Source organism: Salmo salar, chromosome 11 (genome assembly GCF_965601325.2).
Source record: "Salmo salar chromosome 11, fSalSal1, whole genome shotgun sequence".
NCBI lineage: Eukaryota > Metazoa > Chordata > Actinopteri > Salmoniformes > Salmonidae > Salmo > Salmo salar.
Genome location: NC_138301.1, coordinates 125,149,266 through 125,173,012, shown reverse-complemented (window position 1 = coordinate 125,173,012; position 23,747 = coordinate 125,149,266). Strand labels below are relative to the sequence as shown.

Genomic DNA, 23,747 nt, shown 5'->3' with positions numbered 1-23,747 from the left:
AGTAAGACTCACAGTACAGCCCTACAGCCCTACTCAGACAGTAAGACACACAGTACAGCCATACAGCCCTACTCAGACAGTAAGACTCACAGTACAGCCCTACAGCCCTACTCAGACAGTAAGACTCACAGTACAGCCCTACAGCCCTACTCAGACAGTAAGACTCACAGTACAGCCCTACTCAGACAGTAAGACTCACAGTACAGCCCTACAGCCCTACTCAGACAGTAAGACTCACAGTACAGCCCTACTCAGACAGTAAGACACACAGTACAGCCCTACAGCCCTACTCAGACAGTAAGACTCACAGTAAAGCCCTACAGCCCTACTCAGACAGTAAGACTCACAGTACAGCCCTACAGCCCTACTCAGACAGTAAGACTCACAGTACAGCCCTACTCAGACAGTAAGACTCACAGTACAGCCCTACTCAGACAGTAAGACTCACAGTACAGCCCTACAGCCCTACTCAGACAGTAAGAGATTAATCAACATGCTGTGTGTGTGTGTGTGTGTGTGTGTGTGTGTGTGTGTGTGTTCTGCAGCAGTGTTGAGTGCCCCAGGGCTGTCGCTGTGGGTGGAGAACCAGAGTCTATGTGTCCTACTGCACCATCCTGCTCAGAATATCTTCAAATTATACAACATCACACTGCTAAAGAATGTACAGGAACACAACACCACGGTGAGAACACACACACACGCACGCACGCACGCACGCACGCACACACACACACACACACACACACACACACACACACACACACACACACACACACACAGGTTTCTAACAGGGTCGTTGTTGGTTTGTGTAGATTATGACGGACAGTGCGTCGATCTCAGAGAGAGTGTTCCGCAATCTCAGTCAAGACCACACCTACTGCCTCTTGGCCTCAGCCAATCACTACAGCCTACGCCGTCACATGATCGCTCAGGGGTGTGTCAACCTGACGAGCCACAGACCAGGTACAGTACAGCCCACCTCTATACACGCAGACCAGGTACACCAGGTACAGTACAGCCCACCTCTATACACACAGACCAGGTACACCAGGTACAGTACAGCCCACCTCTATACACACAGACCAGGTACACCAGGTAGACCAGGTACAGTACAGCCCACCTCTATACACACAGACCAGGTAAGCAGGTACAGTACAGCCCACCTCTATACACACAGACCAGGTACACCAGGTACAGTACAGCCCACCTCTATACACACAGACCAGGTACACCAGGTACAGTACAGCCCACCTCTATACACACAGACCAGGTACACCAGGTACAGTACACCTCTATACACACAGACCAGGTACACCAGGTACAGTACAGCCCACCTCTATACACACAGACCAGGTACACCAGGTACAGTACAGCCCACCTCTATACACACAGACCAGGTACACCAGGTACAGTACAGCCCACCTCTATACACACAGACCAGGTACACCAGGTACAGTACAGCCCACCTCTATACACACAGACAGCCCACCTCTATACACACAGACAGCCCACCTCTATACACACAGACAGTCCACCTCTACACACACAGACAGTCCGCCTCTACACACACAGACAGTCCACCTCTACACACACAGACAGTCCACCTCTATACACACAGACAGTCCACCTCTATACACACAGACAGTCCACTTCTATACACACACAGACAGTCCACCTCTATACACACACAGACAGTCCACCTCTATACACACACAGACAGTCCACCTCTATACACACACAGACTGTCCACCTCTATACACACAGACAGTCCACCTCTATACACACACAGACAGTCCACCTCTATACACACACAGACAGTCCACCTCTATACACACACAGACTGTCCACCTCTATACACACAGACAGTCCACCTCTATACACACAGACAGTCCACCTCTATACACACACAGACAGTCTGCCTCTATACACACAGACAGTCCACCTCTATACACACAGACAGTCCACCTCTATACACACACAGACAGTCCGCCTCTATACACACAGACAGTCCACCTCTATACACACAGACAGTCCGCCTCTATACACACACAGACAGTCCACTTCTATACACACACAGACAGTCCGCCTCTATACACACACAGACAGTCCACTTCTATACACACACAGACAGTCCACCTCTACACACACAGACAGTCCACCTCTATACACACACAGACAGTCCACCTCTATACACACATACAGTCCACCTCTATACACACAGACAGTCCACCTCTATACACACACAGACAGTCCGCCTCTATACACACACAGACAGTCCGCCTCTATACACACAGACAGTCCGCCTCTATACACACAGACAGTCCGCCTCTATACACACACAGACAGTCCGCCTCTATACACACAGACAGTCCGCCTCTATACACACAGACAGTCCACCTCTATACACACAGACAGTCCACCTCTATACACACAGACAGTCCACCTTTATACACACAGACAGTCCACCTCTATACACACAGACAGTCCACCTCTATACACACAGACAGTCCACCTCTACACACACAGACAGTCCACCTCTATACACACACAGACAGTCCACCTCTATACACACACAGACAGTCCACCTCTATACACACAGACAGTCCACCTCTATACACACAGACAGTCCACCTCTATACACACAGACAGTCCACCTCTATACACACAGACAGTCCACCTCTATACACACAGACAGTCCACCTCTATACACACAGACAGTCCACCTTTATACACACAGACAGTCCACCTCTATACACACAGACAGTCCACCTCTATACACACAGACAGTCCACCTCTATACACACAGACAGTCCACCTCTACACACACAGACAGTCCACCTCTACACACACAGACAGTCCGCCTCTATACACACACAGACAGTCCACCTCTATACACACAGACAGTCCACCTCTATACACACACAGACAGTCCGCCTCTACACACACAGACAGTCCACCTCTATACACACAGACAGTCCACCTCTATACACACAGACAGTCCACCTCTATACACACAGACAGTCCACCTCTACACACACAGACAGTCCACCTCTATACACACAGACAGTCCACCTCTATACACACAGACAGTCCACCTCTATACACACAGACAGTCCACCTCTATACACACAGACAGTCCACCTTTATACACACACAGACAGTCCGCCTCTATACACACAGACAGTCCACCTCTACACACACAGACAGTCCACCTCTACACACACAGACAGTCCAGTTAGTCAGAATGCTCTGAGAGAGAGAGAGAGATACATCTAGACAGAGAGAGAGAGATATCCAGTTAGTCAGAATGCTCTGAGAGAGAGAGAGATACATCTAGACAGAGAGAGAGAGATATCCAGTTAGTCAGAATGCTCTGAGAGAGAGAGAGATACATCTAGACAGAGAGAGAGAGAGAGAGATACATCTAGACAGAGAGAGAGAGATATCCAGTTAGTCAGAATGCTCTGAGAGAGAGAGAGATATCCAGTTAGTCAGAATGCTCTGAGAGAGAGAGAGATACATCTAGACAGAGAGAGAGAGAGACACATCTAGACAGAGAGAGAGAGATATCCAGTTAGTCAGAATGCTCTGAGAGAGAGAGAGACACATCTAGACAGAGAGAGAGAGATATCCAGTTAGTCAGAATGCTCTGAGAGAGAGAGAGATACATCTAGACAGAGAGAGAGAGAGACACATCTAGACAGAGAGAGAGAGATATCCAGTTAGTCAGAATGCTCTGAGAGAGAGAGAGACACATCTAGACAGAGAGAGAGAGATATCCAGTTAGTCAGAATGCTCTGAGAGAGAGAGAGATATCCAGTTAGTCAGAATGCTCTGAGAGAGAGAGAGATATCCAGTTAGTCAGAATGCTCTGAGAGAGAGAGAGAGAGATATCCAGTTAGTCAGAATGCTCTGAGAGAGAGAGAGATATCCAGTTAGTCAGAATGCTCTGAGAGAGAGAGAGATATCCAGTTAGTCAGAATGCTCTGAGACAGAGAGAGAGATATCCAGTTAGTCAGAATGCTCTGAGAGAGAGAGAGAGAGATATCCAGTTAGTCAGAATGCTCTGAGAGAGAGAGAGATATCCAGTTAGTCAGAATGCTCTGAGAGAGAGAGATATCCAGTTAGTCAGAATGCTCTGAGAGAGAGAGAGATATCCAGTTAGTCAGAATGCTCTGAGAGAGAGAGAGAGAGATATCCAGTTAGTCAGAATGCTCTGAGACAGAGAGAGAGATATCCAGTTAGTCAGAATGCTCTGAGAGAGAGAGAGATATCCAGTTAGTCAGAATGCTCTGAGAGAGAGAGAGAGATACATCTAGACAGAGAGAGAGAGATATCCAGTTAGTCAGAATGCTCTGAGAGAGAGAGAGATATCCAGTTAGTCAGAATGCTCTGAGAGAGAGAGAGAGAGAGATACATCTAGACAGAGAGAGAGAGATATCCAGTTAGTCAGAATGCTCTGAGAGAGAGAGAGATAGCCAGTTAGTCAGAATGCTCTGAGAGAGAGAGAGAGAGATATCCAGTTAGTCAGAATGCTCTGAGACAGAGAGAGAGAGATATCCAGTTAGTCAGAATGCTCTGAGACAGAGAGAGAGAGATATCCAGTTAGTCAGAATGCTCTGAGAGAGAGAGATATCCAGTTAGTCAGAATGCTCTGAGAGAGAGAGAGATATCCAGTTAGTCAGAATGCTCTGAGAGAGAGAGAGATATCCAGTTAGTCAGAATGCTCTGAGAGAGAGAGAGATATCCAGTTAGTCAGAATGCTCTGAGAGAGAGAGATATCCAGTTAGTCAGAATGCTCTGAGAGAGAGAGAGAGAGAGATATCCAGTTAGTCAGAATGCTCTGAGAGAGAGAGAGATATCCAGTTAGTCAGAATGCTCTGAGAGAGAGAGAGAGATATCCAGTTAGTCAGAATGCTCTGAGAGAGAGAGAGAGAGAGATATCCAGTTAGTCAGAATGCTCTGAGAGAGAGAGAGATATCCAGTTAGTCAGAATGCTCTGAGAGAGAGAGAGATATCCAGTTAGTCAGAATGCTCTGAGAGAGAGAGAGAGAGATACATCTAGACAGAGAGAGAGAGATATCCAGTTAGTCAGAATGCTCTGAGAGAGAGAGAGATATCCAGTTAGTCAGAATGCTCTGAGAGAGAGAGAGATATCCAGTTAGTCAGAATGCTCTGAGACAGAGAGAGAGATATCCAGTTAGTCAGAATGCTCTGAGAGAGAGAGAGAGAGATATCCAGTTAGTCAGAATGCTCTGAGAGAGAGAGAGATATCCAGTTAGTCAGAATGCTCTGAGAGAGAGAGAGAGAGATATCCAGTTAGTCAGAATGCTCTGAGAGAGAGAGAGAGAGATATCCAGTTAGTCAGAATGCTCTGAGAGAGAGAGATATCCAGTTAGTCAGAATGCTCTGAGAGAGAGAGAGAGAGATACATCTAGACAGAGAGAGAGAGATATCCAGTTAGTCAGAATGCTCTGAGAGAGAGAGAGATATCCAGTTAGTCAGAATGCTCTGAGAGAGAGAGAGAGATATCCAGTTAGTCAGAATGCTCTGAGAGAGAGAGAGAGAGATATCCAGGTAGTCAGAATGCTCTGAGAGAGAGAGAGATATCCAGTTAGTCAGAATGCTCTGAGAGAGAGAGAGATATCCAGTTAGTCAGAATGCTCTGAGAGAGAGAGAGAGATACATCTAGACAGAGAGAGAGAGATATCCAGTTAGTCAGAATGCTCTGAGAGAGAGAGAGAGATATCCAGTTAGTCAGAATGCTCTGAGAGAGAGAGAGAGAGATATCCAGTTAGTCAGAATGCTCTGGACCAGCGGTAAAAGTTCACCAGGATCTCGGGAGACAAGCAGTTCTTGTTCTTCTTCAGGCACTGCTGTGCCTTTTTTGACCAGGTTTGAGGTGTTGAGGGTCCAGGTCGTCGGAGATGTAGACACCCAGGAATTTGAAGCTGGGCACACGCTCCACCTCAGTGCAATCGATGAGAACTGGGGCGTGTCTGCGGCTTTTAGACTTCCTGTAATCCACTATGAACTCCCTGGTTTTCTTTGCATTGAGGGCCAGGTTGTTGTCAGTGCACCAGGTGCTTGACCTCCTCCCTGTAGGCTGACTCGTCATTGTTACTGATCAGACCTACCACCGTGGTGTCGTCTGCGAACTCGACGATGGTGTTGGAACCGTGTACAGGAACATAGGTGAAGAGGGAGTACAGGAGGGGGCTCAGCACACTGCCCTGTGGCACACCGGTGTTCAGGTTCAGGGTTGAGGAGGTGAAGTTGTCTAACCTGATAGACTGGGGTAGTGTTGGTCAGGAAGTCCAAAGTCCAGTTACACAGAGAGTGGCTGATCCCTAGGTCATAGAGTTTAGTGACCAGCCTAGAGGGATGAGCTGAGCTGAGCTTAAGTCTATAAACAGCATTTTCTCATACAGTTGAAGTCGGAAGTTTACATACTTCTTCAGCCAAATACATTTAAACTCAGTTTTTCACAATTCCTGACATTTAATCCTAGTAAAAATTCCCCGTCTTAGGTCAATTAGGATCACCACTTTATTTTAAGAATGTGAAATGTCAGAATAATAGTAGAGAGAATGATTTATTTCAGCTTTTATTTCTTTCATCACATTCCCAGAAGGTCAGAAGTTTACATACACTCAATTAGTATTTGGTAGCATTGCCTTTAAATTGTTTAACTTGGGTCAAACGTTTCAGGTAACCTTTCGCAAGTTTCACACAATAAGTTGGGTGAATTTTAGCCCATTCCTCCTGACAGAGCTGGTGTAACTGAAGCAGGTTTGTAGGCCTCCTTGCTCGCACACGCTTTTACAGTTCTGCCTACACATTTTGTATGGGATTGAGGTCAGGGCTTTGTGATGGCCACTCCAATACCTTGACTTCCTTAAGCCATTTTGCCACAACTTTGGAAGTATGCTTGGGGTCATTGTCCATTTGGAAGACCCATTTGCGACCAAGCTTCAACTTCCTGACTGATGTCTTGAGATGTTGCTTCAATGTATCCACACACATTTCCTACCTCATGATTCCATCTATTTTGTGAAGTGCACCAGTCCCTCCTGCTGCAAAGCACAACATGATGCTGCCACCCCGTGCTTCACGGTTGGGATGGTGTTCTTCAGCTTGCAAGCCTCCCCCTTTTTCCTCCAAACATAACGATGGTCGTTATTGCCAAACAGTTCTATTTTTGTTTCATCAGACCAGAGGATATTTCTCAAAAAAGTACGATATTTGTCCCCTTAGTGCAGTTGCAAACCGTAGTCTGGCTTTTTTATGGCGGTTTTGGAGCAGTGGCTTCTTCCTTGCTGAGCGGCCTTTCAGGTTATGTCGATATAGGACTCGTTTTACTGTGGATATAGATACTTTTGTACCTGTTTCCTCCAGCATCTTCACAATGTCCTTTGCTATTGTTCTGGGATTGATTTGCACTTTTCACACCAAAGTACGTTCATCTCTAGGAGACAGAACACGTCTCCTTCCTGAGCGGTATGATGGCTGCGTGGTCCCATGGTGTTTATACTTGCATACTATTGTTTGTACAGATGAATGTGGTACCTTCAGGTGTTTGGAAATTGCTCCCAAGGATGAACCAGACTTGTGGAGGTCTACAATTGTTTTTCTGAGGTCTTGGCTGATTTCTCAGGATGTCAAGCAAAGAGGCACTGAGTTTAAAGGTAGGCCTTGAAATACATCCACAGGTACACCTCCAATTGACTTAAATTGACTCAATTAGCCTATCAGAAGCTTCTAAAGCCATGACATAATTTTCTGGAATTTTCCAAGCTGTTTAAAGACACAGTCAACTTAGTGTATGTAAACTTCTGACCCACTGGAATTGTGATACAGTGAATTATAAGTAAAATAATCTGTCTGTAAACAATTGTTGGAAATATTACTTGTGTCATGCACAAAGTAGATGTCCTAACCGACTTGCCAAAACTATAGTTTGTTAACAAGAAATTTGTGGAGTGGTTGAAAAACGAGTTTTCATGACTCCAACCTAAGTGTATGTAAATTCCCACTACACCTGTAGATGTTGGTTTTGTCAAGGTGGATCATGGCAGAGTGGAAAGCTAAGGAGATGGCGTCGTCTGTAGACCTGTTCGGTCGGTAGGCAAACTGGTGGGGATCCATTGTTTGAGGGAGGGAGGCAGGACTTAAGGTAGGCCAAAACCAGTCTTTCGAAGCACTTCATGATCGTGTGGGTGAGAGGATAAGTTCATTAGAGTTACCAACCTCTGTACGCCTATGTAGATATTCCATTTAAAAATCTGCCGTTTCAAGCTACAATAGTCATTTACAATGTCTACACTGTATCTCTAAACAATTTGAATTTACTTTAATGGACAAAAAATGTGCTTTCCTTTCGAAAACAAGGACATTTGTAAGTGACCCCAAACTTTTGAACTGAAGTGTATGTACACTGCTCAAAAAAATAAAGGGAACACTTAAACAACACAATGTAACTGTCATGTCCTGACCAGTAGAGGGAGTATTTGTATTGTATATTTGGTCAGGACATGGCAGAGGGGTATTTTTTTCATATGGTTCGGGTTGTGTGTGTTATTAAAGGGGTGTTTGGTTTATGTAGTCTGGGGTTTGAGTAATTGTTCTAGTGTGGGTTTTCGATGGTTTTCTTGTTTGTCTATTTCTGTGTGGCTCCCGATCAGGAACAGCTGTACATTGTTGTTCCTGATTGGGAGTCATATATTAGATGCTTGTTTTCACCTGGGGTTTTTGTGGGTAGTTGTATTTTGCACTGCTGCGTATAGCCTGTAAAACTGTCGTCTGCCGTGCTTTGTTTTGTTGTTTTTTCGTGTTCTCTTTATTTAATAAATATAAAGATGAGCATCCACATTCCTGCTGCGTTTTGGTCATCAATACACAACGACACCCGTGACACCACCACTGCAACCTGTATGTTCTCGTTGGCTGGCCCTCACTACATATTCGTCGCCAAACCCACTGGCTCCAGGTCATCTATAAGTCTATGCTAGGTAAGGCCCCACCTTATCTCAGCTCACTGGTCACCATAGCAACACCCACCCGTAGCACGTGCTCCAGCAGTTATATTTCACTGGTCGTCCCCAAAGCCAACACTCCCTTTGGCCGCCTTTCCTTCCAGGTCTCTGCTGCTAATGACTAGAACGAGTTGCAAAAATCACTGAATGACTGAAGCTTATATCTCCCTCTCTAACCTTAAGCATCAGCTGTCAGAGCAGCTTACCGATCACTATACCTGTACACAGCCAATCTGTAAATAGCACACCCAACTACCTCATCCCCATATTGTTGTTTATCTTTTGGTGGGTAGTTGCTTTTAAAATGTCTTCTGTTGTTCTTCGTTTTTGTTGTTTTTTGGTGTTCACTTTATTTAATAATTAATCAAGATGAGCATCCACATTCCCTAGTCTCTACCCAACGACACCCGTGACAGTAACTCCAAGTCAATCACACTTCTGTAAAATCAAACTGTCCACTTAGGAAGCAACACTGATTGACAATAAATTTCACATGCTGTTGTGCAAATGGAATAGACAACAGGTGGAAAGTATAGGCAATTAGCAAGACACCCCCAATAAAGGAGTGGTTCTGCAGGTGGGGACCACAGACCACTTCTCAGTTCCTATGCTTCCTGGCTGATGTTTTGGTCACTTTTGAAAGCTGGCGGTGCTTTCACTCTAGTGGTAGCATGATACGGAGTCTACAACCCACACAAATGGTTCAGGTAGTGCAGCTCATCCAGGATGGCACATCAATGCGAGCTGTGGCAAGAAGGTTTGCTGTGTCTGTCAGCGTAGTGTCCAGAGCATGGAGGCGCTACCAGGAGACAGGCCAGTAGATCAGGAGACGTGGAGGAGGCTGGAGGAGGGCAACAACCCAGCAGCAGCACCGCTACCTCCGCCTTTGTGCAAGAAGGAGCAGGAGGAGCACTGCCAGAGCCCTGCAAAATGACCTCCAGCAGGCCACAAATGTGCATGTGTCTGCTCAAACGGTCAGAAACAGACTCCATGAGGGTGGTATGAGGGCCCGACGTCCACAGGTGGGGGTTGTGCTTACAGCCCAACACCGTGCAGGCTGTTTGGCATTTGCCAGAGAACACCAAGATTGGCAAATTTGCCACTGGCGCCCTGTGCTCTTCACAGATGAAAGCAGGTTCACACTGAGCACGTGACAGACGTGACAGAGTCTGGAGACGCCGTGGAGAACGTTCTGCTGCCTTTAACATCCTCCAGCATGACCGGTTTGGCGGTGGGTCAGTCATGGTGTGGGGTGGCATTTCTTTGGGGGGCCGCACAGCCCTCCATGTGCTCGCCAGAGGTAGCCTGACTGCCATTAGGTACCGAGATGCAGGGGCGAAAATCTGATATCAACTTTGGAGGGGACAATTACATTACATTTTCTCAAGAGCAATTCCTGAGGGGGACACCAAAAGTAGTGCTGTAACACATAGTCTACGTTTAATATGGTAAATGTATATTGAGGAACCAAAGAAATAAGGTGTTTGCAGTACTCCTAACTACCGGAACCCAAAACTACACAACTAATCACAACAGCAATACCATTGCCTTTAACAAATCTTAGTTCAGTCACCAGTTTAAGTTGAGAGTGGGGGTATCCATGGCATTTTCCAATTATGTTCCTATTTTACAAGTAAAAAAAATTGAGAACCTTTCATAATGTTGCCAAACAAAGACTCAACAAACTTACCTGAGACTCCCTGTCTCTGCCAGTCTGTGCCTGCATATCTGTCCCCAACTCTGCTGTCTGTGTGCCATCTGTTGCCTGCTCTGCCTAATGACATCATTGTGAAACATTTCCATTAGAATTTCATTTCTTTCTTATGAACATTTTATCAACTAGTCTTTGAGATATTAGGCTACTAGGGTTCTTACTTTGCGTTTTGGTGTACTGAAAAATACTCTGATGTCCGTCTTTTTTCTGCCATTTTTCTACCTGGCTGGCTGGCTACACACACACACAGTGTGTTGGTTATTTACAGTAGGAGATGGGCTTCTATCATCTTATCTTCTATCATTCTATATGGGCTTCGATCTAAAAGATAGCTAGCAAATGTGAAACGGATTGCAGTGACAAGAGTTGACAGCTGTATGAGTTCACCATTTACACAACATATGCTGCAACCTTTTGTAATTTTAATCGTTTGTTTCATATTGGCTGGCTTCTAACAATAGCTGAATTTACAAAGCTAGCGAGCACCAATTCAGTGGTGTTTGCTATAATCTTTGCTACCCGGGTTAAATAAAGGTGAAATAAAATATATAAATAAAAGTTCCCTTGCGACAATTTAGCTTTTGCAACGAGACCATTAAATATATTTAAAACAATGGTAGAAGAGAGTGTAGTTCTGTTCAGTTTATCGCTAACCTTATCACAGGGACTTTGAAGCACTAACTTACATGCATGCTGATCTTGGAATAAATTGACGATAGCAAAGATTCCATCTTTGACGACGCCACATAAATGGAATAGGTACTAGCTAGCTTAATAGTTAATATTTGCGCGCTAGCTCTGCATATTCAGCTAGTGTGTGTGCGCGATTGACTGGATTAACCTCACGTCAGTTACGTGCATTGAGTGCCTTTCAGACAGTAGATACGACCTCTACGTTACCTAGCAAGCTAAAGAACTGGCAGTGGATCAAACCATTGTGAGGCAAAGGGTGGGGGGGGGGGGGTCGCAATCTTTTGAAACTTAAAAACGAGCTATTAAGTGTCTATAATCAGCACAATTGCTTTCATTGCGTATTATTAATATTATTTAAATTACATAGTTATGTTTCAGTGATATATTGGGGGGGACAAATCATATTTTTCCCAGGATGGGGGGGTCGTGTCCCCCCCGTCCCCCCCGGGATTTCCGCCCCTGCCGAGATGAGATCCTCAGACCCCTTGTGAGACCATATGCTGGTGCGGTTGGCCCTGGGTTCCTCCTAATGCAAGACAATGCTAGACCTCATGTGGCTGGAGTGTGTCAGCAGTTCCTGCAAGAGGAAGGCATTGATGCTATGGACTGGCCCGCCCGTTCCCCAGACCTGAATCCAATTGAGCACATCTGGGACATCATGTCTAGCTCCATCCACCAACGCCACGTTGCACCACAGACTGTCCAGGAGTTGGCGGATGCTTTAGTCCAGGTCTGGGAGGAGATCCCTCAGGAGACCATCTGCCACCTCATCAGGAGCATGCCCAGGCGTTGTAGGGAGGTCATACAGGCACGTGGAGGCCACACACACTACTGAGCCTCATTCTGACTTGTTTTAAGGACATTACATCAAAGTTGGATCAGCCTGTAGTGTGGTTTTCCACTTTAATTTTGAGTGTGACTCCAAATCCAGACCTCCATGGGTTGATAAATTGGATTTCCAATGATTATTTTTGTGTGATTTTGTTGTCAGCACATTCAACTATGTAAAGAAAAAAGTATTTAATAAGATTATTTCTTTCATTCAGATCTAGGATGTGTTGTTTAAGTGTTCCCTTTATTTTTTGGAGCAGTATATATATATGTGTGTGTGTGTGTGTGTGTGTGTGTGTGTGTGTGTGTGTGTGTGTGTGTGTGTGTGTGTGTGTGTGTGTGTGTGTGTATATATACAGTATATATGCATGTGTGTTATTATTTTATTGAACTGAGATTCATTAGATCAGACCGTTAGATAGATCTGATTTACTTTTTTTGTGTGTGTGTGTGTCTGTGTGTCTGTGTGTGTCCAGGTCAGCAGAAATTGGTCGGCATGGCTGTGGGCGTGTTCCTGCTGCTGGCTGTTCTGATTGGTCTGATCGCTGTGACACGCTATGTCCTGAAGAGCACAGACCACACCCCCACAGCTCTGGTACCCGCCCACTAAACCATAGTAATAATACATATGTGTGTTTGCAACAAGATCTCATTGTTTCACAGTGAAATTTGACGCATTATTGACAAAAGTCATTTTTTTGAACCTGTTTAGTACTGCTTCCATTCCGCCTGTTTACAGGCTTTGTCAACCTCTCTGGGCAAGTGGGACGTCCCGCTCTATTCAACAGCCAGTGGAACAGCGTGGCGCGAAATACAAAAACCTAAAAAATGCACCAATTTCTATTTTTCAAACATATTACTATTTTACACCATTTTAAAGATAAGACTCTCGTTAATCTAACCACATTGTCCGATTTCAAAAAGGCTTTACAGCGAAAGCAAAACATTAGATTATGTTAGGAGAGTACATAGCCAAAAATAATCACACAGCCATTTTCCAAGCAAGCATATATGTCAATAAAACCCAAAACACAGCTAAATGCAGCACTAACCTTTGACGATCTTCATCAGATGACACTCCTAGGACATTACGTTATACAATACATGTATGTTTTGTTCAATCAAGTTCATATTTATATCTAAAACCAGCTTTTTACATTGGTGTGTTATGTTCAGAACATGTATTCCCACCAAAAACTTCCATTGAATTTACTAAATTACTCATCATAAACATTGACAAAATACATAACAATTATTTTAAGAATTATAGATACAGAACTCCTTTATGCAATCGCTATGTCAGATTTTAAAATAGCTTTTCGGCGAAAGCACATTTTGTAATATTCTGAGTACATAGCTCAGCCATCACGGCTAGCTATTTTGACACCCGCCAAGTTCGGGGCAACCTAAACTCAGAATTAGTATTCGAAAAATTGTATTACCTTTGCTGTTCTTCGTCAGAATTTTTTACGTTTACATTTTAGTCATTTTAGCAGACGCTCTTATCCAGAGCGACTTACAGTAGTGAATGCATACATTTCATTAAAAAAAATTATCCGTACTGGTCCCCTGTGGTAATCGAACCCACAACCCTGGCGTTGCAAACACCATACTCTACCAACTGAGCCACACGAGAATGCACTCCCAGGACTGCTACTTCCACAAGAAATGTTGTTTTTGTTCCAAATAATCCATAGTAATGTCCAAATACCTCCGTTTTGTTTGTGCGTTCAGGTCACTATCCAAAGGGTAACGCGCGAGCGCATATCGAGACCAAAAAATTCAAAATGTTCCATTACCGTACTTAGAAGCATGTCAAACGCTGTTTAAAATCAATTTTTATGGTATTTTTCTCGTAAAATAGCGATAATATTCCAACCGGACAATAGTGTATTCATTCAAGGAGAAAAAGAAAAAACAGCGTGGTCTCGTGAATGCGCATATCCAATCTCTTAGTCACCAGGCAGACCACTGACAAACTGAGCTACTATACTCTGCCCAGAGACAGGAGACGCCTCAATCCACTTTCTGAAGGCTTTTGCGAGCCAATGGAAGCCTTAGAAAGTGCTACGTAACCCCACAGATACTGTAGTTTCGATAGAGAATCAAAAGAAGAACTACAAATTCTCAGACAGGCCACTTCCTGCTTGGAATTTTCTCAGGGTTTTGCCTGCCATATGAGTTCTGTTATACTCACAGACATCATTCAAACAGTTTTAGAAACTTCAGAGTGTTTTCTATCCAAATCTACTAATAATATGCATATTCTCGTTTCTGGGCAAGAGTAGTAGACAGTTTAAATGGGGTACGTTTTTTATCCGGCTGTGAAAATACTGCCGCCTAGCCAGTTAAGACATTAATTCAGACCGGTTAAGAATAGGACTAAAGTTTGTGATAGTGTTAAATATATATAATGCTGATAGCTTCGTTGGAGTAAGCTGTTGCCTATGGCTCATGGGTTCGTGGGTTTGATCCCAGTGTTCAGCAGGCTTTCTTCATTTTTTGGGTGAGCGCAAAATAGATCAGTTTTTAATGTTTGGGGGACCTGGACAAACGTCTAATATTGAAGTCCATTTTTAGTGATCTCCCTGGTGTGTGTTTGGGTGTGCATGCATGTTTGTGTGTTAACTCTGTCTCGGTGTGTGTGTGTGTGTGCAGGGTGTGCGTTCAGCAGGGTGCTTGGTGAGTGTGTTAACTCTGTCTCGGTGTGTGTGTGTGTGTGCAGGGTGTGCGTTCAGCAGGGTGCTTGGTGAGTGTGTTAACTCTGTCTCGGTGTGTGTGTGTGTGTGTGTGTAGGGTGTGCGTTCAGCAGGGTGCTTGGTGAGTGTGTTAACTCTGTCTCGGTGTGTGTGTGTGTGTGCAGGGTGTGCGTTCAGCAGGGTGCTTGGTGAGTGTGTTAACTCTGTCTCGGTGTGTGTGTGTGTGCGCAGGGTGTGCGTTCAGCAGGGTGCTTGGTGAGTGTGTTAACTCTGTCTCGGTGTGTGTGTGTGTGTGCAGGGTGTGCGTTCAGCAGGGTGCTTGGTGAGTGTGTTAACTATGTCTCGGATGTGTGTGTGTGTGTGTGCAGGGTGTGCGTTCAGCAGGGTGGTTGGTGAGTGTGTTAACTCTGTCTCGGTGTGTGTGTGTGTGCGCAGGGTGTGCGTTCAGCAGGGTGCTTGGTGAGTGTGTTAACTCTGTCTCGGTGTGTGTGTGTGTGCGCAGGGTGTGCGTTCAGCAGGGTGCTTGGTGAGTGTGTTAACTCTGTCTCGGTGTGTGTGTGTGTGCGCAGGGTGTGCGTTCAGCAGGGTGCTTGGTGAGTGTGTTAACTCTGTCTCGGTGTGTGTGTGTGTGCGCAGGGTGTGCGTTCAGCAGGGTGCTTGGTGAGTGTGTTAACTCTGTCTCAGTGTGTGTGTGTGTGTGCAGGGTGTGCGTTCAGCAGGGTGCTTGGTGAGTGTGTTAACTCTGTCTCGGTGTGTGTGTGTGTGCGCAGGGTGTGCGTTCAGCAGGGTGCTTGGTGACTCCGGAAAACGTGGTGTGTCACCCAGTGACGTGTGGGACCGCCCCCTCTGGTTACCTGGATTATAAGGTGGGAGCTGTCATGACCTTGCACCTTGACGACCACCTGGAGACAGAGACCATCCTACCCTGTTCCCTTGACGACCACCTGGAGACAGAGACCAGTCTACCCTGTTCCCTTGACAACCGCCTGGAGACAGAGACCAGCCTACCCTGTTCCCATGACAACTACCTGGAGAGAGAGACCCTCCTACCCTGTTCCCTTGACGACTACCTGGAGACAGAGACCATCCTACCCTGTTACCTACATACAGATATAGGATCAGCATCCCCTCTCCCAGTCTTTACCTTAACCATTAGTGGAGGAAATACAAAATGGACCCAAGATCAGCGTCTAGGGGCAACTTCACCCCACACCCTACTAACCCTGCCTACCTCCCCCTCTCCCGTGTCTTCCTCGTCTCTCTCCCCCTCTCCCTCCTCCTTTCTCCCCTTTGGCTATAGTCTGGCCTGGGACAGTGTATCCAACCAGAGGGACACAGAGACACACACTGACAGAACGACTGACAGAACGACTGACAGAACTACTGACAGAACGACTGACACAACGACTGACAGATGGGACAGCAGGTCCCAGCAGTCTCAGGATAGACTATCTGACTGTGAACTGTATTCTCCCGGAGCCAGTCTATGCTCCTTCAGTAGATATGAACCTCGCCCTGACCCAACCCTAAACCTAACCTGACCTCTAAACCCTGACTCCTAAGCATGGGTAAGGATGGCAGGGCTACTTGTAATTTCTGCTGCATATTTTTACCTGTTTATTTTTTAGTTGATTGTTTTTAGTCCTGCCTGTTTTTCCCACCAAGGACCAATTGGTGTTGGAGCCCAAATCTTACCTTTATGATTGATTAATAAAGGTACACACACAGAACTTTTCCTTTGGAATGAGCATGGGAACCCATGTCCTCGGTCTGGCATGGCAGTCACTACAGTTGAAAATAAGTGTTGTTGCTGTCATGTGTTGTTGTACTCTGTTGTCGGTTCTCTCTACAATGTTTCCATTCAAAATTAACCAATCAGATGTTCTCTACAATGTTTCCATTCAAAATTAACCAATCAGATGTTCTCTACAATGTTTCCATTCAAAATTAACCAATCAGATGTTCTCTACAATGTTTCTATTAAAAAATAAACCAATCAGATGTTCTCTACAATGTTTCTATTTGTCATAATCTTCTCCTTCATCTGAAGATATCTCGAAGTCAGAGTCAGACCCGAACGACTTCAGACAGGCCAACCAGGCTATACATACAAAAAGACTAGCAGATGTTAGCACAACCACCCACAAACCCAAGTGACAAACATACTCCTAAATATATGACTCCCAATCAGGAACAACGACAACCAGCTGTCCCTGATCGGGAGCCACACAGACCCACATAGAAACACAACACCCAGAACACACATACACAGACATACTCTGCCACGTCCTGACCAAAATACTACACCCTCTGCTGGTCAGGACGTGACACTATTAAAAAATAAACCAATCAGATGTTCTCTACAATGTTTCTATTCCAAATTAACCAATCAGATGTTCTCTACAATGTTTGTATTAAAAAATAAACCAATCAGATTCATGTTCAGAGTGTTCAATAGTCACATGTACAGGGTTGAGGTGTGACTGCAGGGTACAGTGTTTAATATCCATGCCATATCACATCCGGCCGTGATTGGGAGTCCCATAGGGCGGTTTGGCCAGGGTAGGTCGTTATTGTCCCTGATGATCTTCTTGGCCTTCCTGCGACACCTGGGGGTGTAGCTGTCCTGGAGGGCAGGCGGTGAGCACTCAATGGTGCGTTCGGCTGCACATATCACCCTCTGAAGCACCTTGTAGTCCGCGGCGGGGGATTTGCCGTACCAATCTGTGATGCGGCCCGACCGTATGCTCTCGAAGAACACTGTGAGGGCCATCGGGGACATGCAGAATTTCTTCAGCATCCTGAGGTTGAAGAGTCGCTGTCGTGCCGCCTTCACCACGGTTCCATATGGTTAGATAATTTAAGCTTCTCTGAGTCTCAACGTCAACAGTGAAGAGGCGACTCCGGGATGCTGGCCTTCTAGGCAGAGTTGCAGAGAAAAAGCCATATCTCAGACTGGCCAATAAAAAGAAAAGATTAAGATGGGCAAAAGAACACAGACACTGGACAGAGGAACTCTGCCTAGAAGGCCAGCATCCTGGAGTCGCCTCTTCACTGTTGACATTGAGACTGGTGTTTTGCGGGAACTATTTAATGAAGCTGCCAGTTGAGGACTTGTGTGGCGTCTGTTTCTCAAACTAGACACTCTAATGTACTTGTCCTCTTGCTCAGTTGTGCACCGGGGCCTCCCACTCCTCTTTCTATTCTGGTTAGAGCCAGTTTGCACTGCTATGTGTAGGGAGTAGTACACAGCGTTGTACGAGATCTTCAGTTTCTTGGCAATTTCTCTCATGGAATAGCCTTAATTTCTCAGAACAAGAATAGACTGACGAGTTTCAGAAGAAATGTCTTTATTTCTATCCATTTTGAGCCTGTAATCAAACCCACAAATGCTGATGCTCCAGATACTCAACTAGTCTAAAGAAGGCCAGTTTTATTGCTTCTTTAATCAGGACAACAGTTTTCAGCTGTGCTAACATAATTGCAAAAGGGTTTTCTAATGATCAATTAGCCTTTTAAAATGATAAACTTGGATTAGCTAACACAACGTGCCATTGGAACACAGGAGTGATGGTTGCTGATAATGGGCCTCTGTACGTCTATGTAGATATTCCATTAAAAAAAAATCTGCCATTTCCAGCTACAATAGTCATTGACAACAATGTCTACACTGTATTTCTGATCAATTTAATGTTATTTCAATGTACAAAAAAATGTGCTTTTCTTTCAAATACAAGGACATTTCTAAGTGACCCCAAACTTTTGAACGGTAGTGTATAGACGTATATAAACACAATAGTTTCATGAATGTACTGTATATACAGTTCCTTGCATAATGTTTTCAGACCCCTTGGATTTCTTCATATTTTATTGTGTTACAAAGTGGGATGAAAAAATGTATTTCATTGTCAGAAATCCAATAGGGCTGAATATTTTTGCAAGGCACTGTATATTAAACACAGTAGAACATTCTAAATATACACAGTAGAACATTCTAAATATACACAGTAGAACATTCTAAATATACACAGTAGAACATTCTAAATATACACAGTAGAACATTCTAAATATACACAGTAGCACAGCATTCTAAATATACACAGTAGAACATTCTAAATACACAGGCACACCGGACTCAACACCCGGTCTCTCCACATTACCAGGGCGTGGTATAGTATTGTAACGAGCCTGTAAGGCCACCGACATGCGCATATAGTTTGTTGACTAGTGTAAACAGTCTAGGACACTGATTTCCCATAAAATAATCAATAATTTATTTGGATGAACAGACAGTGCACACCAGCACTGACCCGCCGCACAAACGCCTCACCAAAAACTCCTCCCAGTATCCTCACATACAGGAACTCATTTGCATAACATTGTGTGATAGGCTGAGAGACTTTCGAATGTGTAAAACATTACAGTATAAACTCAATATCTTAATGTTTAACCATGTGATCTAAATTTCAATATTTACATCAAATACCTGTCCTCTCTTTCCCTCTCTCCCCCGTTTATCTGTCCCTCCATCTCTTATTCATCCCCTTTAAAGAGAGAAGAGAAGAATCCTTTCCCTCTCTCTCCCTCTGACTCTCATGGAGCGGGTTCTCTGCAGCCCCTTCCTCTTGCTCTCTTTCTCTCATTCCTTTTCTCTCTCTTTCTCCTCCGCCTGCTGCTGCACCTGCTGACTTATCAGCAGCCGCATGTCCTCCTGAAAGAAAGAGAGGGGGGGGGAGAGAGAGGGGAGAGGAGAGAGAGAAAGAAGGGAGAGAGCGAATGGGGCGAGGGGAGAGCGAGGGGGGAGAGACCGAGAGGGGGGGGGGAGGTAGGGAGAAAGAGAGGGAGGGGGAGAGAGAGGTAGGGAGAGAGAGGGGGAGAGAGAGGGAGGGGGAGAGAGAGGGAGGGGGAGAGAGAGGGAGAGAGAGGGAGGAGAGAGGGAGGGGGAGAGAGAGGGGGGAGGAGAGAGGGAGGGGGAGAGAGGGATGGGGAGAGAGAGGGAGGAGAGAGGGAGGGGGAGAGAGAGGGGGAGGAGAGAGGGAGGAGGAGAGAGAGGGAGGGAGAGAGGGAGGGGGAGAGAGAGGGAGGGGGAGAGAGAGAGAGGAGAGAGGCAGGGGGAGAGAGAGGGAGGGGGAGAGAGAGAGAGCGGGAGAGAGAGAGGGGGAGATAGAGGGAGGAGAGAGGCAGGGGGAGAGAGAGGGAGGGGGAGAGAGAGGTAGAGAGAGAGGGAGGGGAGAGGGAGGAGAGAGGCAGGGGGAGAGAGAGGGAGGAGAGAGAGAGGGAGGAGAGAGAGAGAGAGCGATAGAAGGGGTTGAAACTGGAGAAGATACTAAATTGAAATGTGTTCTTCCTTATACTGTAACTGCCAGTCTGAGTAAACAAACACATCGTCGTCCCCCAGACCCACCTGCCATGCATCGACCTCCTGCGACAGCACCACCTTGTGTTGAATGGTGTTCAGCAGCTGCTGGTTCAGACTGTCTCTCTCCGCTCGCACCTTACACACCTCGCTCTCCAGGGAACTACACACACAGAGAGAGAGAGAGAGAGACTCAAAACCAAATGTCTACCTGGCCCACCTCTCCACCCTGGACCAGAACAGCCTCTATGACCAGGTCCACCTCTCCACCCTGGACCAGAACAGCCTCTATGACCAGGTCCACCTCTCCACCCTGGACCAGAACAGCCTCTATGACCAGGTCCACCTCTCCACCCTGGACCAGAACAGCCTCTATGACCAGGTCCACCTCTCCACCCTGGACCAGAACAGCCTCTATGACCAGGTCCACCTCTCCACCCTGGACCAGAACAGCCTCTATGACCAGGTCCACCTCTCCACCCTGGACCAGAACAGCCTCTATGACCAGGTCCACCTCTCCACCCTGGACCAGAACAGCCTCTATGACCAGGTCCACCTCTCCACCCTGGACCAGAACAGCCTCTATGACCAGGTCCACCTCTCCACCCTGGACCAGAACAGCCTCTATGACCAGGTCCACCTCTCCACCCTGGACCAGAACAGCCTCTATGACCAGGTCCACCTCTCCACCCTGGACCAGAACAGCCTCTATGACCAGGTCCACCTCTCCACCCTGGACCAGAACAGCCTCTATGACCAGGTCCACCTCTCCACCCTGGACCAGAACAGCCTCTATGACCAGGTCCACTTCACTTTAGTACCAACCTGTCCCTGTCTGAGTCTGTAATACCAACCTGTCCCTGTCTGAGTCTGTAGTACCAACCTGTCCCTGTCTGAGTCTGTAATACCAACCTGTCCCTGTCTGAGTCTGTAATACCAACCTGTCCCTGTCTGAGTCTGTAATACCAACCTGTCCCTGTCTGAGTCTGTAGTACCAACCTGTCCCTGTCTGAGTCTGTAATACCAACCTGTCCCTGTCTGAGTCTGTAATACCAACCTGTCCCTGTCTGAGTCTGTAATACCAACCTGTCCCTGTCTGAGTCTGTAATACCAACCTGTCCCTGTCTGAGTCTGTAATACCAACCTGTCCCTGTCTGAGTCTGTAATACCAACCTGTCCCTGTCTGAGTCTGTAATACCAACCTGTCCCTGTCTGAGTCTGTAATACCAACCTGTCCCTGTCTGAGTCTGTAATACCAACCTGTCCCTGTCTGAGTCTGTAATACCAACCTGTCCCTGTCTGAGTCTGTAATACCAACCTGTCCCTGTCTGAGTCTGTAATACCAACCTGTCCCTGTCTGAGTCTGTAATACCAACCTGTCCCTGTCTGAGTCTGTAATACCAACCTGTCCCTGTCTGAGTCTGTAATACCAACCTGTCCCTGTCTGAGTCTGTAATACCAACCTGTCCCTGTCTGAGTCTGTAATACCAACCTGTCCCTGTCTGAGTCTGTAATACCAACCTGTCCCTGTCTGAGTCTGTAATACCAACCTGTCCCTGTCTGAGTCTGTAATACCAACCTGTCCCTGTCTGAGTCTGTAATACCAACCTGTCCCTGTCTGAGTCTGTAATACCAACCTGTCCCTGTCTGAGTCTGTAATACCAACCTGTCCCTGTCTGAGTCTGTAATACCAACCTGTCCCTGTCTGAGTCTGTAATACCAACCTGTCCCTGTCTGAGTCTGTAATACCAACCTGTCCCTGTCTGAGTCTGTAATACCAACCTGTCCCTGTCTGAGTCTGTAATACCAACCTGTCCCTGTCTGAGTCTGTAATACCAACCTGTCCCTGTCTGAGTCTGTAATACCAACCTGTCCCTGTCTGAGTCTGTAATACCAACCTGTCCCTGTCTGAGTCTGTAATACCAACCTGTCCCTGTCTGAGTCTGTAATACCAACCTGTCCCTGTCTGAGTCTGTAATACCAACCTGTCCCTGTCTGAGTCTGTAATACCAACCTGTCCCTGTCTGAGTCTGTAATACCAACCTGTCCCTGTCTGAGTCTGTAATACCAACCTGTCCCTGTCTGAGTCTGTAATACCAACCTGTCCCTGTCTGAGTCTGTAATACCAACCTGTCCCTGTCTGAGTCTGTAATACCAACCTGTCCCTGTCTGAGTCTGTAATACCAACCTGTCCCTGTCTGAGTCTGTAATACCAACCTGTCCCTGTCTGAGTCTGTAATACCAACCTGTCCCTGTCTGAGTCTGTAATACCAACCTGTCCCTGTCTGAGTCTGTAATACCAACCTGTCCCTGTCTGAGTCTGTAATACCAACCTGTCCCTGTCTGAGTCTGTAATACCAACCTGTCCCTGTCTGAGTCTGTAATACCAACCTGTCCCTGTCTGAGTCTGTAATACCAACCTGTCCCTGTCTGAGTCTGTAATACCAACCTGTCCCTGTCTGAGTCTGTAATACCAACCTGTCCCTGTCTGAGTCTGTAATACCAACCTGTCCCTGTCTGAGTCTGTAATACCAACCTGTCCCTGTCTGAGTCTGTAATACCAACCTGTCCCTGTCTGAGTCTGTAATACCAACCTGTCCCTGTCTGAGTCTGTAATACCAACCTGTCCCTGTCTGAGTCTGTAATACCAACCTGTCCCTGTCTGAGTCTGTAATACCAACCTGTCCCTGTCTGAGTCTGTAATACCAACCTGTCCCTGTCTGAGTCTGTAATACCAACCTGTCCCTGTCTGAGTCTGTAATACCAACCTGTCCCTGTCTGAGTCTGTAATACCAACCTGTCCCTGTCTGAGTCTGTAATACCAACCTGTCCCTGTCTGAGTCTGTAATACCAACCTGTCCCTGTCTGAGTCTGTAATACCAACCTGTCCCTGTCTGAGTCTGTAATACCAACCTGTCCCTGTCTGAGTCTGTAATACCAACCTGTCCCTGTCTGAGTCTGTAGTACCAACCTGTCCCTGTCTGAGTCTGTAATACCAACCTGTCCCTGTCTGAGTCTGTAATACCAACCTGTCCCTGTCTGAGTCTGTAATACCAACCTGTCCCTGTCTGAGTCTGTAATACCAACCTGTCCCTGTCTGAGTCTGTAATACCAACCTGTCCCTGTCTGAGTCTGTAATACCAACCTGTCCCTGTCTGAGTCTGTAATACCAACCTGTCCCTGTCTGAGTCTGTAATACCAACCTGTCCCTGTCTGAGTCTGTAATACCAACCTGTCCCTGTCTGAGTCTGTAATACCAACCTGTCCCTGTCTGAGTCTGTAATACCAACCTGTCCCTGTCTGAGTCTGTAATACCAACCTGTCCCTGTCTGAGTCTGTAATACCAACCTGTCCCTGTCTGAGTCTGTAATACCAACCTGTCCCTGTCTGAGTCTGTAATACCAACCTGTCCCTGTCTG

The 23,747-nt window shown here is 46.2% G+C and overlaps 2 protein-coding genes across 3 annotated transcripts in view; one reads left to right on the top strand and one right to left on the bottom strand.

Moving 5' to 3' along the window:
- Positions 1 to 16,995, top strand: part of crfb12 (cytokine receptor family member B12) — a 42,108-nt gene extending 25,113 nt beyond the window's left edge. Inside the window, exons 5-8 of the mRNA XM_045690322.2 lie at positions 546 to 682; positions 813 to 963; positions 12,750 to 12,868; positions 15,743 to 16,995. Coding sequence (XP_045546278.2) covers positions 546 to 682; positions 813 to 963; positions 12,750 to 12,868; positions 15,743 to 16,513 — 1,178 coding nt within the window. The 3' untranslated portion in view covers positions 16,514 to 16,995. The remainder of the gene's footprint in view (positions 1 to 545; positions 683 to 812; positions 964 to 12,749; positions 12,869 to 15,742) is intronic.
- A 1,643-nt stretch (positions 16,996 to 18,638) lies between these two features.
- The window catches only part of bicdl2 (BICD family like cargo adaptor 2), a 32,982-nt gene continuing 27,873 nt past the window's right edge, over positions 18,639 to 23,747 (bottom strand). For both annotated transcript variants that reach the window (XM_045690319.2, XM_045690321.2), the window contains 2 exons: positions 20,377 to 20,491; positions 18,639 to 19,683 (listed from right to left, as the gene is read on the bottom strand). In XM_045690319.2, coding sequence (XP_045546275.1) covers positions 19,612 to 19,683; positions 20,377 to 20,491 — 187 coding nt within the window. In that variant the 3' untranslated portion in view covers positions 18,639 to 19,611. The remainder of the gene's footprint in view (positions 19,684 to 20,376; positions 20,492 to 23,747) is intronic.